This window comes from Trachypithecus francoisi, unplaced genomic scaffold (assembly GCF_009764315.1).
Source record: "Trachypithecus francoisi isolate TF-2019V2 unplaced genomic scaffold, Tfra_2.0 Lachesis_group11, whole genome shotgun sequence".
NCBI classification, from domain to species: Eukaryota; Metazoa; Chordata; class Mammalia; order Primates; family Cercopithecidae; genus Trachypithecus; species Trachypithecus francoisi.
This window is the reverse complement of record NW_022681456.1, coordinates 25,743,679-25,760,246: the sequence shown is the minus strand read 5'-3', so window position 1 is coordinate 25,760,246 and position 16,568 is coordinate 25,743,679. Positions and strand designations below refer to the sequence as shown.

Sequence of the window (16,568 nt, the reverse complement as noted above, 5' to 3'; positions counted from 1 at the left end):
GATGGTGATAGTGATGTAATGGAGATGGTGGTGATGGTGATGATGATGGTGATGGTGATGATGATGATGGAGATGATGGTGATGATAATGATGGTGATGATGATGGTGACGATGATGGAGATGATGGTGATGACGATAATAATGGAGACGATGATGGTGATGGTGATGATGTGACAGTGATGGTAATGATGACAGAGATGATAATCATTATGATGTACATGATGGTAATGATGATGGTGGTGGGGATGGTGATGAAGGTGAAGATGAAGATGATGATGGTAGTGATACAAAGAATAATAGTACTGAATACTTACTAAGTGCTTACAATGTACCAGACTCTGTTCCAAGTGCTTTAAATGCTTTATATGCATTTCTTCATTTAATGCTGTGAGGTAGGTACTATTATTGCCCTAATTTTGCAGATGAAACAAAGGTTAGGTAGTTTATGTATATTATTTGTTTAATCCACAAAACAAATTCATTAGGTCATAATCATTCTCATTTACAGAGACATTAAATAACTCACCTAAGGTCACTCAGCTATTTAGTAGCAGGTTGGAGGCTCTCAGTCTGAGTATCAAGAGCATGTTCCTAACTAACCACATGCCACACTGCCTCCCCTTCCCGGAACAGGACAATGGATGAGGCATGGTCTCTGCTTTTGAGACTCAGTAGGGAAAGCAGATGTGTGGATAATTAACTGTGAAATGCAACAGAATTAAACACGTAATGTGTTAGACTTTATAAGCAGGATTTACAGGTATATAGAGAAAAGAGGGACTTGATTCTGACTAGGGACATCCTGGGGGGCTTCATGGAAGAAGTAGTATTTGGTCATAGCCTTGAAGGTCTTCAATTGTTAGGAGAATGCAGGAAAGGGCAATTAAAGGTGGGAAAACAAGAACAGAAGAAGGGAGCCTGAAAATGCAGGGCAAGCTGAAAAGTGCTCTGAGGAGATGGTGAGACGGTTAGCTCAACCAAGCAAAAGGCACCTGACCATCAGGCTTCCCAGTGCCTTGGGGAAGTGAATGAGTGGAGTAGGGGCTCAAAATGATTCTCGTCTTCTCCACTTCCTTTTGAATCTTCTTGTTTTGAGCTTTTTTAATGGAAGTTTTTGAGAGAGACAGAGGGAAAGATAAGTGTCTTCCACCCTCAACCTAGATGGCAGGTGCAAGAAAGTAAATGTCACCTCAGTAAGCTTATTATTCTGGTAAAACAAGTAGCACATGCCATAATTCAAAGTTCAGAAACTACAGAAAAATTGGACAGAATATCACTGATAATCCCACTAGGAAGAAAAGTCCTTGGTCAACACTTTGGGGTTTTTTCTCCCTGGTGTTTACTTAGTACGTAGTTTTTAATAACATAATCCTGATTATACTGTATACAATTTTGAATTTTGCTCTTTTCTACTTAACATTTTAATATGAGGATTCTTTTTTTTGGTATCACAGTTCTATGTAATCATTTCTAATGGCTGCATAAGTTTGCTATTTTATCATGTGGATGTACTAGAGTTTATTTAATCATGCTTTTTATTTTTAAACACTTGTTTGTCAAATTTTGGATTCCATAAGTAAGGTTTGGGTGCAAATCCTTGTGCATGAAGATTTTGCTACATTTTGAATTCAAATATTGGGACAGATTCCCAGAAATGGAATTACTGAGTCAGGAGTTATGAGTAGTTGTTAGTACCTTTGCTACATAATGCTAAATTGCTTCAAGATGGACCGAGAGCTGGCCAAGGCTTCATTGGGCTGCCTTTGAAAGAGGGACTCCAATTATTTGGAGTGAAGAGCACAGACCTTAGAGTCAGACAGACCTGGGTTGAAATCTTGTCTGCCTCTTATTAACCCTGTAACCTTGGGCCTGTTTTCTTGTCTGCAAAACATTGTTCCTTAACTTTGGCACTGTTGCCATTTTGAACTAAATTATTTGTTGTGAGAACTGTCAATTGTAACATGTTTAGCAGTATCTCTAACCTCTAGATGCCAGTAGCAAACACCTGGATGTGACAATCAAAATGTCTCCAGACACTGCCAAATGTTCCCTGGGAGGCAAAAGCAACCCAGTTGAGGATTACTACTGTGAAATTGAAATGATATTAATACATACCTTATAGAGCACTGTTAGGATTAAAAACAATGTATATTAAATACTTTTCACAGCACGTGATACAGCTTTTACTATTGTTACTAGTAATAGTGGTAATAATAGTTTCTCACTGCTGAATGCTACAGAAAGGACTCTGGAGAGGACAGGCTGGATTAGCTCAAAGGCCAGTCCCAACACTAGGAGCCTCTGGTTCTTTGATTCTTTGGCCAATCATCCAGCGATGTCTCCGTTCCTCTCAATCCAGAGGTCAGAGAGTGGCCTGCTATTTAGAACACCTGCAATGCTAGTTACAGGAAAACCCCTCAGCCCTCACAGGACCCAAGCCTAGCACAGGGAGATGCCTAGAGTCCAGGAAACTGCATTATTCTGGAGAGGGGATTCACTCTTGGATAGTCCCTCCCTTCTCCCCACTCCTGCAAAACCAAGCTGCAGCATAGCACCAATTTGAGAGTAGTCATTACTAGACTACATCCTGCCCTGGAACCCAGTAACCCCTGCATCTCCACACCCTTGGGACTCAGCTAACATCTCCCATGTCCACTCAGAAGTCTGCAGCATTGCAACACCAGCTGGACCCAGCAGTGCAGCCACATCCTTAGCACCTAAGCCCAGTCAGTGCCCTATGCCATGGGGAACAGGTAGTCTTGCACATCAGGGAGGCTGCCTCCAGGACATAGGAAGCCAAAGCACACACTCCCCAGTATTTGAGAGCTTCCTGCCCCAGGGCTAACACCAATAGCAAATTTGCCCCCTTCAGTGGTCCCACACATCACTCAGGGACCTAAAGACAAGACCACCAGCATCAGTACCCAAACACAGCACCCAAGAGCCTGAGGATCAGCTCACCCAGGGTCTACCATCACCAGTACCCATGTGTGCCACTCAAGGGCCCCAGGACAGGCCCAACCAGGGTCCACTGCCATTGCTGTCCAGTAAACCTGCCTCTTCAGTGGTGGGACCACCATGCACCTTTGTGCGCCATCCAGGAGCCCAAGGACTGGCCCATCCAGCATCCTTGTCCCCAGCAAAACCATACCACATCCATCACAAACAACTACAGTCTAAGTTAGTGAGGAACATGCAGACACTGCTGACGTTGACTACAGCGGAAGAAATCGTACAAAATCTACACTGCTGGATCCACCCAGAATCAAGCCAAAGAATCCTACCCAACTAACACTATAGATACATCTACAGCAAAAAGTCTTTCCTTGCAAAAGCTACTCCATAAAATTATAAAAAGCAACTGCATAGGAAGCCTATTTAATAAAATAATAGCTGAAAACTTCAAAAGTCCTGTGAGTGATATAGGTGACATTCAGATAAGGTAGCTCAAAGATCTCCAAATAGATTAAACCCAAAAAGATCCCCTCTGGGGAACATTATAGTCAAACTGTCAAATGTCAAAGACACAGAAAAAATTTAAAAGAGCAAGATAAAAGCATCCAGCTACATATAAGGGAATTCCCATCAAACTAGCAACAGATTTCTCAGCAGAAACCTTACAGGACAGGAAAGAATGGGATGATATATTCAAAGTGCTGAAAGGAAAAAAAAACATCCTGCCAGCCAAGAAGACTATATCCAGCAATGCTATATTTTAGAAATGAAGGAGAAATAGCCTTCCCAGGACAACAACAAACTGAGGGAATTTACCACCTCTATGCCTGCCCTACAAGAAATGCTCAAGGGAGCCCTACATCTGAAAGTAAAAGGATAATATCTACCCTCATAAAAATACATGAATGTATAAAACTCACTGATAAAGCAAATACACAAATGAGAAACAAAAGGATCAAATATTACTACTACAGAAAACCACCAAACTGCAAAGCTAAGCAATAAGCGAGGAAGAAATATATACAATATAATATACAATATAAAAAACAATCAGAAAACAATTGACAAAATGACAGGAGTAAGTTTTCACTTATCATTAACAACCTTGAATGTAAATAGTTTAAATTCTCCAATTAAAAGTTATAGACCGGCTGAAAGAATAAAAAAAGCAAGACCCAGCTATGTGCCGCCCGCAGGAAACTCACTTCACCTATAGAGACACACATAGACTGAAAGTGAAGGGATGGAAAAAGATGTTCTACACAAACAGAAACCAAAAGCTTACAACAGTAGCTGTATTTATTTCAGACAAAAATAGACTTTAAGTCAAAAAAAAAACCAAAACACATAAAAAGAGACAAAGAAGGCCATTATACAATGATAAAGGAATCCTTTCAGCAAGAGAATATAACAGTTTTAAATATATATGTACCCAAAACCAGAGCACCCAGATATATAAAACAAACATTATTAGCTAAAGGGAGAGATTTACTGCAATACAATAATAGTAGAGGACTTCAACACCCCACTTTCAGTAATGGACAGATCATCCAGATAGAAAAATCAACAAAGAAACATCAGAGTTAAACTGCACTTTAAGCCAAATGGATTTAACAGACATTATACAACTTTTTACCCAACAGCCATAGAATACACATTTTTTGCAACAACACATGGAATATTCTCCAGTTTAGACCATATGTTAGGTCACAAAACAAGTCTTGACAAATTTTTAAAAACTGAAATCATATCAAGTATCTTTTCAGACCACAAAGGAATAACACTAGAATAACAAAGAAATAACGAGGAACTTTGGAAATACGTGGACATTAAACAACATGCTTCTAAATGACCAATGGGTCAATGAAGAAATTTGAAAAGAAATTAAAGAGCCACCCGCAGTGACATGCATCTGTACTCAGGAGGCTGAGGCAGGAGGATCACCAGAGCCAAGGGGTTTGAGGCTATAGTGTTCTACGGTCACAACTGTGAATAGCCACTTCATTCTAGGCTGGGCAACATAGCAATACCCTGTCACTCAAAAAAAAAAAAAATTAAGAAATTCCTTGACACAAATAAAAAGGGAAGCACAACATACATACCAAGAGCTATAGTATACACAAAAATCAGTGCCAAGAGAAAAGTTTATAGCAATAAACACCTACATCAAAATAAGTAGAAAGATTTTTAATAAACTGCCTAACAATGCACTTTAAGGAACCAGAAAAGCAAGAAGAAAGCAAACCCAAAATTTGTGGAAGGAAAAAAAAATAATAAAGATCAGAGCAGAAATAAATGAAATAGAGACTGAAAAACAATACAAAAGATCAACAAAATTGAAAGTTTTTTGAAAGGATAAACAAAATTGACAAACCTTTAGCTAGACTAAGAAATAAACAGAGAAGTCCCAAATAAATAAAATTAGGGACAAAAAGGAGGCGTTACAACTGATATGACAGAAATACAAAGGATCGTTAGAGACAATTATGAACAACTATACACCAACAGATTGGAAAGCTTAGAGGAAATGGATAAATTCCTGGACACCTACCATCTACCAAGATTGGACCATGAATAAATAGAAAACCTGAACATAACAATAACAAGTAATGAGATTGACTCAGTAATAAACATTCTCCTAACAAAGAAAAGCTCAGGACTGAATGGCTTTACTGCTGAATTCTACCAAACTTTTAAAGAAGAATTGACACCAATTTTTCTCAAACTATTCCAAAAAAACTTGAAGAGAAGTGAATTCTTCCTAACTCATTCTACAATGCCAATATTATCCTAATACTAAAACCAGACAAAATCACAACAAAAAAGAAAATTATAGATCAATATCTTCGGTGAACATAAATGCAAAAATCCCAACAAAATACTAGCAAAGCAAATTCAGCAGCACATTGGCAAAATAATACATCATAATCTAGTTGGATGAATCCTAGAAATACAAGGATAGTTCAGCATATGCAAATCAATAAACACACACATCACATCAGCAGAATAAAGAACAAAAGCCATGTGAGTATCTCGATAGAGGCAGAAAATGCATGTGACAAAATTCAACATCCCTAAACTGTCAACAAATTAGGCATAGAAGGAACAAACCTCAACATAGTGAAGGCCATATATGACACACCCACAAATAACATTATATTTAATGGGGAAAAATCTGAAAGCCTTTGCCCTAAGAAATGGTACAAGGATGCCCACTTTCACCACTCTTTTTCGAATTGTACTGGAAGCCCTAACAAGCAATTAGGCAAGAGAAAGAAATGGCATCCACATCAAAAAACAGGAAGTAAAATGGCCCCTCTTTGCAAATGGCATGATCTTATATTTAGAAAAATCTAAAGACCCCACCAAAAAACGGTTAGAACTGAGTAACAAATTCAGTAAAGTTGCAGGATACAAAATCAACATACAAAAATCAGTAGTATTTCTATATGCCAATAACAAACTAGTTGAAAAACAAACCAAGAAAGCAATCCCATTTACAATAGCTACAAAAAAAAAAAGAAAAAAAATACCTAGGGATAAATTTAAGCAAGGAGGTGAAAGATCTCTACAATAAAAACTACAAAACACTGATGAAAGAATTGAACACGGAAAATGGAAAGACATTCCATGCTTATGGTTTGGAATAATTAACATTGGAAAATTACCACCCTACCCAAAGAAATCTACAGTCAGTGCAATCCTTATCAAAACACCAATGACATTCTTCAAAGAAATAGAGAAAAGACACCTTAAGGTTTATATGGAAACACAAAAAAACCTAAACAGCCAAAGCAATCCTAAGCAAAAAGAGGAGGCATCATACTACTTGACTTTAAAGTATACTAAGCAATAGTAACCAAAACAGCATGGTATTGGTATGAAAACAGACACATAGACCAATGGAACAGAATAGAGAACCCAGAAATAAATCCATATTTCCAGCCAACTGATTTTCAACAAAGGGACCAAGAATGTATATTAGGGAAAGGACACTCTTTTCAATAAATGGTGCTGGGGAAACTGGATATCCATATCCAGAAGAATGAAACCAGATCCCTATCTCTCACCATATACAAAAATCAGCTCAAAATGGATAAAGACTTAAATGCAAGGCCTGAAATGTAAAACTCCTAGAAGAAAACATAGGGGAAATGCTTCAGGACATTGGTCTAGGCAAACATTTTAGAGGTAAGACTTCAAAAGTACAGGCAACAGAACCAAAAATAGATAAATGAGCCTATATCAAATGAAAAAGCTTCTGTGCATCAAAGGAAACAATTAACAAATTGAAGAGACAGTCTTTGGAGTGGAAGAAAATAGTTGCAAACTATTCACCTGACAAAGGACTAATGTCCAGAATAGACAAGGAACTGAACCACAAAAAAAAATATATATATATATATATGATTTTAAAATGTGCAAAAGATCTAAATAGACATTTCTCAAAAGAAGACATACAAACAGCCAACAAGTATATTTTTAAATGCTTAACATCAATAATCATCAAGGAAATGCAAATCAAAACCACACTGAGATATCTCACCCCAGTTAGAATGGCTGTTATCAAAAAGAAAAAATAACAAATACTGGCAAGGATGTAGAGCAAAGGGAATCCTCACACACTATTAGTGGGAATGTAAATTAGTACAGCCATTATGGAGAACAGTGTGGAGGAGCCTCAAAAAATTAAAAATAGAACTGCCATATGATCCAACAATTCCACTACTGGGCATTTATCCAAAGGAACAAAAATTAGTATATCCAAGATATGTCTGCACCCTCATGTTTATTGTAACACTATTTATAAAACCAAGATATGGATCAACCTATGATGAGTTCATCAACAGATGAATGGATAAGGAAAATGTGTATATATACACAATGGAATACCACTCAACCATTAAAAATGAAATCCTGTCCTTCATGGCGACGTGGATGAAACTGGAGAACGATATATTAAATAAAATAAGTCAGGCACAGAAAGATAAATACCATATGATCTTCTTCGTATATGGAATCATAAAAAATTGAGCCTGTAGAAGTAGAGACTAACATTATAGTTATTAGAAGGCGGGAAGAGTAGCTGGGATAAGAGGATAGGAAGAGGTTGGTTATGGATACAAAATTACAGCTAGATCAAGAACCAAGTTCTAATGTCCTCTGCCACTGTAGGGTGAATATAGTTAACAATAATGTATTGTATATGTTCAGAAAACTAGAAGAGAGGATTTTGAATGTTCCAAGCACAAAGACATGATAAATGTTTGAGGTGATGGATATGGTAATTACCCTGATTTGATCATCATACATTATGTACATGTATCAAAATATCACTGTGTACTCCATAAATATGTGCAATTCTTATGTGTCAACTGAAAAGGAAGAAAAAGAAATAGAATCGCTTCTCACATCTTCCTGATGGCAGCCTTCCCCCTTGGCTTTCCCTTCGCCCTCCCTTGCTCACTCCAGGCTGTCTGCAGCACAGCCTTCCTCCCAGAGGACAGTGAGTGTCAACATGGCTCAGTTACCGGGCAGCCCACACCCTTCAAACTGCTTCTCTCTGGGGGCAGTGGAGGCCAGGTCTACCTCAGATCTGGCCAACCTCAGAGCTTCTCAGACTCTGCCCTCTAAATGCAGATTCACAGGAATTCCAGCCTCTGCGCCCCGCAGTTTTTCAGAGTCCCCAGGTGGCATCTGATGTGTAACCACCACTTCTTCCTGCCAGGCTGTGGCCCAGCTTGGGGCTGCCCACAGCCTGCAGCCTTGGCCTCCTGTGAACCTGCATGAGCCTATGGTTGGGGCTGCCTTGGACGACCCTGACCTCCCAGCCAAGGGCAGGACTGGGAAGTCTCCAGGCCTCTCCAAAGCTACTGGCATCAACCCTGCCTTCACGGTCTATGCGGCTCTTCCCTACTCTATGCCCACCAAGAATGCCACCACCAACAGACACCAGTGGAAGGGATGCTGAGCTGTTCTGCCAAAACCCTGGGGATGCAGAAGCAGCTTGGGATCTCCGGAGGCCTCACTGTGTCAGCGCTGCTCCCAGGGCATGAAGACCTCTGCCTTCACGGGGCAGTGTGGTGTGGGGGAGAGCCAGATGGCAGCAGCTTCCAGGCCAGTTCTTGGACTCAGTGGCAGGGTACTTTCAGTCTTATTAGTTCTCTGTGCCTCACACTCCTCATTTGTGAGATGAATATACTAGCAAGACCTGCCCACTGGGTCATGTGGCACTTAAATCGGTGTCACAGGTTTAAAGTGCTGAGAATTATCCTGCACACAGGAAGCACTAGCTGCTGGTTTGCTGTCATCCACCTTAGCCTCCTCAGGTGACCCCAGAGCTCAGCTGCCTGAGCTCCTCCTCCTTTTCACAGCTTTCAGGGAGCAGCTCTTTCAGCTCTGCCAGGGGCTAGGCAGGAAGTCTGACCAGAGAAGCCAGGTTTCTGTTGATTTCGGCACCAGCTTCCTTCCGGGCCTCCCTGGTTGTTGAGTTGCTTCTTCCACCCCTCCAGGCTCTTCCTGCTCGGTGATTTCTTACAGCCTCTTTGGTCACTTATGCAGGTTGACCCATCTGCCACCCCACTGTCCTCCAGAGAGACACCAACGGGACAGACTCTGAGAACCCCAAGCTGGAAGCTCTGTTCCATCAGCAGAGGCCGACCAATCTCCTGAGCCCCCACCCCACCAAGTGGGCCCCACTTTGGAGTGTGCGATGGCACCGACTTTGGGAGATGTTTGGGATTTGAGCCTCAGACTCTTCATCAGAATTTTTAAGGGCCCCACCCAAAAGTGGGTTCTAGATTTGTGGCTTTTTGGAGGCACTGTGTTGTAGTGACAACACAAGCCAACATTGTATGTCCAACTCCAGGTTGAAGTCACAGTCTGCCACTTGCTGAGTGACGCCTGGGCTAGTTGCCTCCTCCCTCAATTTTCCCATCTCTGAAATTGATATAATAATACCCACCTCATGTGGCTCTTATATAAATCAAATCAGAAAACGTGTCTAAATGTCCAGAGACATGGTAGGTGCTCAGCATATTGGGGCTTCTACCTCTGCTGTCTCCGTTTCCTCTACTCTAGGTCACTGTCCTCATCGGAAAATTAAAAACATTGTCACAGTGCCTGATCCCACCCCAGGCCTCTATCTTTGAGTTTTCTTCTAGATCCCTTCCCAACTTTCACTGATTGGGAGCTCTTATTCTGACCAGTGGTTGGAGCTTCCCCTTACTAGGCTAGAGTGATGTGAATGCCTGGAGGCAGGCACCCAGCTTAACTTCCTTTTTTTTCTTCCTCCCAGGGAGTGCAATCTCTAAAAGATGAGAATGGAGAGAAAAAGGAAGCAGTAGCAGCTAGGGATCTCAGTGCCCAAAGGGACCCCAGGAGTGAGCAGCTTTGCAGTGTAGAGTCCTAAAAAGTCAACCCCAGCATGAAGCAGCATATCAGGTGCTCAGGATTCAGGTTGCTGGCAGGACTATCCCTCTCTGTCCCATGTACCCAGCATCCTGGTCTCACCACTCAGAAAGGAGGAAGAGCAGGTAGGCCATGAGTCCAGAAGAACTGCTTATTCAATGCCAAGTGTGCCAGGCATTTGCACATTTTGCACTTAACCCTCATAACCACCTGAGAGGTGAAGATTATTCCTCACCTAAGAGGTCAAGTGACTCACCTGTGTTTACACAGGCTGGAGCTGAGATTTGAACTCTTTCCTTTGACCCCTACCTAACTTTCGGCAGTAGTTCTCCACGTTTTCCATCTGCAGCTGCCCTTGTGTCTTCCCTGTGATCTGCCTCTAAAAAAGAATGTCCTTCCTTGATGCTTTTAAAATTTTTCTTGGATGAATTTTCCAGCTGTGGGAAATGGAGAGTGGAGAGGCAGGCTCAGGGCTGGGTATGTGAAGATGCAGACAGATGTAAGGATGTAACCCCCTGCGTTAGTCTATTCGTGCTGCTCTAACAAAAATCCTGAGACTGGAGGATTTATAAAGAACAGAAATGTGTTTTCTCATAGTTCTGGAGGCTGGGAAGTTCAAGATCAATACACCAGCCAGGTCAAGGTCAAGTGGTCTGGCTCTCTTTGCCTCCAAGATGGTGGCTTGTTGCCATGTCCTCATATGGCAGGAGGTGGAAGGGCAAGAGAAGAGTGTTCCAGCTCCAGAAGAGAGACAGAGAGAGAGAGAGAATTTACCTTTCCTGTGCCTTTTTGTTCTCTCCAGGTCTTGGCCACTTGGATGGTGCCTGCCCACATTGGGTGAGGACAGGTCTTCCTCACTCAGCCCACTGATTCAAATGCCAGTCTATTCTGAAAACACTCTCACAGACACACCCAGAAATAATGCATTACCAGCTATCTAGGTATCCCTAAATCCAGTCAAGTTGACTCCTAAAATTAACCATCATACCGCCTGCTGCCATCTGCTCAAGGCCCTGATCTGTTGGCCAGGCACTGAGCTCAGTGGATTATAGTCTAGTTAGGCTGTCCTGACAAAGCCTTAGGACTTAGATAACATAGAGCTTTTCTTTATTTTGACAACTCCTAATAGAAATAGGGGCTGCTTGTGGCTCACTCCTATAATCCCAGTACTTTGGGAGGCTGAGGCAGGAGGATCACTTGAGGCCAGAAGTTCAAGGCTAGGCTGGGTACAAAAGCAAGACTCCATCTCCACTACAAAAAATTAAAAAATTAAAAATTAAAAAATAGCCAGGCATGGTGGCTTGTGACTGTAGTTCCAGCTACTTGGGAGGCTTCAGTGGGAGGATCACTTGAGCCCAGGCTACAGCGAGCTATGGTCGCCCTGCTGCACTCCAGCCTGGGTGACAGATTGTCTCTTTAAAAAAAAAGGGGGAAAAAATAATAGCTGCTTGGAATCTTGTCTTGAGAAGGACTTTAAGGCTGCATCTATAATCAATCAATCAAGAACTCTGTGAACCTCATTCCCATAGTCAACCCCCCTAAAGCTGGTGAACAGTCCTCTTGTCAGTCATCTTTTGAAGTAGTAGCTCCTCCCTCAGGCAGGAAATAGGAAGCCAGGAGATGAGTCCTAAGCCTTTGGAAGAGCAACTCCTGCCTCTCACTTTGCCTCACTTACTCGAGTTTGAATGTTAGGTAAATGTGTCACGTTGAAATGTACAGCAGGATAGTGGAGAAGGGGTGAGATCTAAAGGCCTGGTTTCAGCTGAACAATGAGAGGGGATGGGAAAGACACAGCCCCCCAACAGGGGCTAGCATCATGTCAGATATTGTATTAGTCAGCATTCTCCAGAGAAACAGAACCAACAGGATTTCTCTCTCTCTCTTTCTCTGTAGAGAAAAAGACTAAGAAAGTCATTTATTTTAAGGAATTGGCTTATGCGATTATGGGAGCTGGCAAGTCCAAAATTTTGCAGTGCAGGCCAGCAGGTTGGAGATTCTAGCAGAAGATGTTGCAGTCTGGAGGCAGAATGCTTTCCCCTTCGGGGAACTTCAGTCTTTTCTCTTAAGGCCTTCAATTAATTGGATGAGGCCCACCCACATTGTGGAAGGTAATCTGCTTTTCTCAAAGTCTATTGATTTAAATGTTAATTACATCTAAAAAATACCTTCATAAGGGAACAATAGACTCTAGGGCCTACCTGAGGGTAGGGGATGAGGGGGCATGAAGATTGAAAAACTACCTGTCTGGTACTATGCTGTTTACCTGGTGACAAAACAATCTGTACACCACACCCCTGCAACATGCAATTTACTCATGTTACAAACCTGCATGTGTAACCCCGGACCTAAAATAAAAGTTGGAAAGAAAAAAAAGAAAACCTTCTTTAGAGCAACATCTAGACTAGTGTTTGATCAAACAACTGGGTACCATGGCCTGGCCAAGTTGACACATAAAATTTACCATCACTGGCCAGGCACCGGTGGCTCACGCCTGTAATCCCAGTACTTTGGGAGGCCAAGGCAGGTGGATCACCTGAGGTCTGGAGTTCGAGGCCAGCCTGGCCAACATGGTGAAACCTCATCTCTACTAAAAATACAAAAAAATTAGCCGGGAGTGGTGGTGCATGCCTGTAATCCCAGCTACTCAGGAGACTGAGGCAGGAGAATTGCTTGAACTCAGGAGGCAGGGGTTGCAGTGAGCTGAGATCGCGCCACTGCACCCCAGTCTGGGCGACAGAGTGAGACTCCGTCTCAAAAAAAAAAAAAAAATTAACCATCACGGATACCTTAGTCGACTGTCTCCCAAGGTATGCAACACATTCTGATGTGCATGAGAGGATCATAAGTGGGACAGGGCCAGTGCATTAAATAATATTGATTATAGAGTGATTATTTTAAATTCATTTGAATCTTAATTACTTTAAAAAGAAAGGCTCCATTTGATATGAGCCCTTAACACTTCTCTAACACCTGTTATTTATAAAAAGGAAAACAGGGCCAGAATTCAGCTAGAAATTAATTACATTTGATCCTTGAACAATGTGGGACTTAAGGGCACTGAACCCCCATGAAGTCAAAACTCTCTGTGTAACTTTTGACTCCCCAAAAACTTACTACTAATATCCCACTGTTGACCAGAAGCCTTACTGATAACATAAACAGCCCATTAACATGTATTTTATGTTGTATTCTTATATATTGATATTCTTACAATATGTAAGCTTGAGAAAAGAAAAACCTATTAAGGAAACCATAAAGAAGACAAAATATATTTGCTATTAATGAAGTGGAAGTGGATCATCATAAAGGTCATCATCCTTGTCATCTTCATGTTGAGTAGGCCCAGGAGGAGAAGGAAGAGGAAGGGTTGGTCTTGTTGTATCATGGGTGGCCGAGGTGGAAGAAAATCCATATATAAGTGGATCCACGCAGTTCCAGCCTGCATTGTTCAAGGGTGAACTGTACACTGTTTTGTTGTCATCAAATTTACTTTTATAGGGCCAACATGGTGGCTCATGCCTGTAATCCTAGCACTTTGGGAGGCAGAGGCAGGCAGATCACCTGAGGTTAGGAGTTCGAGGGCAGCCTAGCCAACATGGTGAAACACCATCTCTACTAAAATTACAAAAATGAACCGGTTGTGGTGGCAGGCACCTGTAGTTCCAGCTACTCAAGAGGCTGTGGCAGGAGAATCGATTGAACCCGGGAGGCAGAAGTTACAGTGAGTGGAGATCATGCCACTGCACTCCAGCCTGGGCAACAAAGACTCCATCTCAAAAAAAAAAAGAAAAGTACAGTGTGATAACCAAGTCAAGGCAGGGGTGACTCCAGAGGGGGTTTCCTAGAGGAATTAATTTATAAGCAGATACCTGGATGATCAGTAGGAGTTAGCCTGGAGAAGAAGAGGGAGAGAATGTTCTGGGCAGAGGGAATAGCATATGCACAAGGCTCAGGGGCAAGAGAGAGCATAGCCCATTCTTATGACTACCGTTAAAGCAGTGTTGGCCACAACATAGAGGGTGTGTCACAAGGCGAGGGAGGCAGTACTCAAGAACGGGACGCAAAGAGCTTCCTGTGCCTTGTTAGAAACATTGGGTTCCAGAAGGGCAGGGTTAAAATGATCTTAGCAGCCCTCTGTGCTTGAAACAGCACCCCAGATTCAGTAACTTATGCCAAATAAATGAATCCATTCCTCTCTGCTTGGTGTGTAACTTCAAGGTCTCATGGACCATTTCATTTAAGTAAGGGACTGCAAGGACCAGAGTCTCTCCAGAGATCTTCAGGTACAGTTTCTCTGCCAGTGTTGGCTGCCTGGAGGATCTGAAATCTTCCTTCTGTCCACAGGTGACCTGGTGTCCCGTGCAATGCATCACCTGCAGCCCCTCAATGCCAAGCACCACGGCAATGGCACCCCCCTGCACCACAAGCAGGGGGCGCTGTACTGGGAGCCCGAGGCCCTGTACACCCTTTGCTATTTCATGCACTGCCCGCAAATGGAATGGGAAAACCCCAACGTGGAGCCTTCCAAAGTCAACCTCCAGGTGGAAAGGTAAGAAATGCCTTGCCTTGTGGTGTGTGGGTACTGCCTCCAGGGTGGGGCAAGTGTCCAAATGGGGAGAATGATGGGGGTAGAAAGGACTCACTTCCTAAAACTTGCCAGAGTGGTCCGGTGGGAACCTTGCACCCTGAGTGGGTATCTTAGACCTGTGTAGGGGTCCTTGAAATGGATTTTTATAGGGCTGGTTCTGTTTGGGATAAAACTGGCCTGTCAGATAAGTGGGTCTGCAAATTCTGGAGGGTTAAGGGCCTCTGCAGTGAAGGTGGTTTCCTCATGAAGGCAGTCTTGGAGGACGCCACCGCCTGGCGTGGGAGTTATCTTCATCTTCTTTCATCCTGGCTGCCCTGGGACCCAGGAGAACCAGAAGCACCTATTCAGCCAGAAGTGGGCCTCTCGGGTGTGCAAGGGGCTTGATTGCCCAGGGGGAGGCAGTGTGACTGTTCTTTGAAGCCGAATCCTCATGGGGAGGGAAGGAACTGGGAGAGGACCCGGAGACTGCCTGGAGGCCTCCTCTCTGCCTCCCCACTTCCTTTAGCGACGGGTTCATAGATCCTCTCCCCACAGTGCCTCACGAATCAGGCCCCTCCTCCATACAGACCCATTTACTCTAAGTACTGTAGGTGTGACCCATTTATCAAAAAGAGTGGTTAAGAGAGCAGGCTCTGTGATCCCGACTGCCTAGGTTCAAATCCAGGCTCTTCTAATTAAAAGCTGGGGATCCTTGGGAAAGGCATCTGCAAAATAGGGATACAAAGAGTAAATCCTACATAGGGTTGTTTGAAAATTAAATAAATTGAACAGTGCCCAGCACATAGTAGGTGCTCAATAAATGTTAAATTTTATTATTGTTGTTGTAGATATGATCTACATATAGCTGAACAACTCCCAACTTGGGCTCCTACAGTTTTCCTTTCTGTTACTTGGTGCCAAGTGGTTTTGGAAAGCTCGTTGGATGCTCTGTTTCTGCCAGATGCATTGGGGCTGAATTGGGCTCTCTTACAAAACCATGTCTCTTGGCTTTCAGTTAAGGGAAAAGGATGGAACATAGGCTATATGGAGATTGCTCTTTCTTTTTTTCTTTTCCTTTTTTTTTTTTTTTTTTTTTCTGAGACAGAGTCTGTCTGTCACCCAGGCTAGATAGAGTGCAGTGGCATGATCTCTGCTCACTGCAACCTCTGCCTCCCAGCTCAAGTGATTCTCATTCCTCAGCCCCCCAAGTAGCTGGGATTACAGTCACGCCCCACCACACTCAGCTAATATTTGCATTTTTTTGTAGAAACAGGGTTTCACCATGTTGCCCAGGCTGGTTCCAAACCCTGGGCTCTAGTAATCCTCCTGCCTCAGCCTCCCAAAGTGCTGGGATAGGAGTGAGCAACCATGCCAGGCTACTTCTTCTTTTTCTTTAAGAATCCCAATTTAACACCAATATTTCAATCCAGTCTGGAGTTAACTTAATCAGGAAATTAACTACTTAAATTACTCAAGTCTCCCGCCATCCACAACAAATCAGTCAGTACCTTGTGCATATTTTCACGTGCAAACATGCCCAACATGGAGAAGTGGTAAGATGCCCATGGCCAAAAAATAATCATTCAGACACACCGAAACTTTGCTGTCTCTGGGTACAAATGCTAAGAGTTGAGAG

The 16,568-nt window shown here is 42.6% G+C and overlaps 1 protein-coding gene across 2 annotated transcripts in view; it reads left to right on the top strand.

The window, feature by feature from the left end:
• BTBD11 (BTB domain containing 11) overlaps positions 1–16,568 on the top strand; it is a 340,401-nt gene that overhangs the window by 210,328 nt on the left and 113,505 nt on the right. For both annotated transcript variants that reach the window (XM_033220772.1, XM_033220771.1), the window contains exon 3: positions 14,710–14,914. In XM_033220772.1, the coding sequence (XP_033076663.1) occupies positions 14,710–14,914 (205 nt within the window). The remainder of the gene's footprint in view (positions 1–14,709; positions 14,915–16,568) is intronic.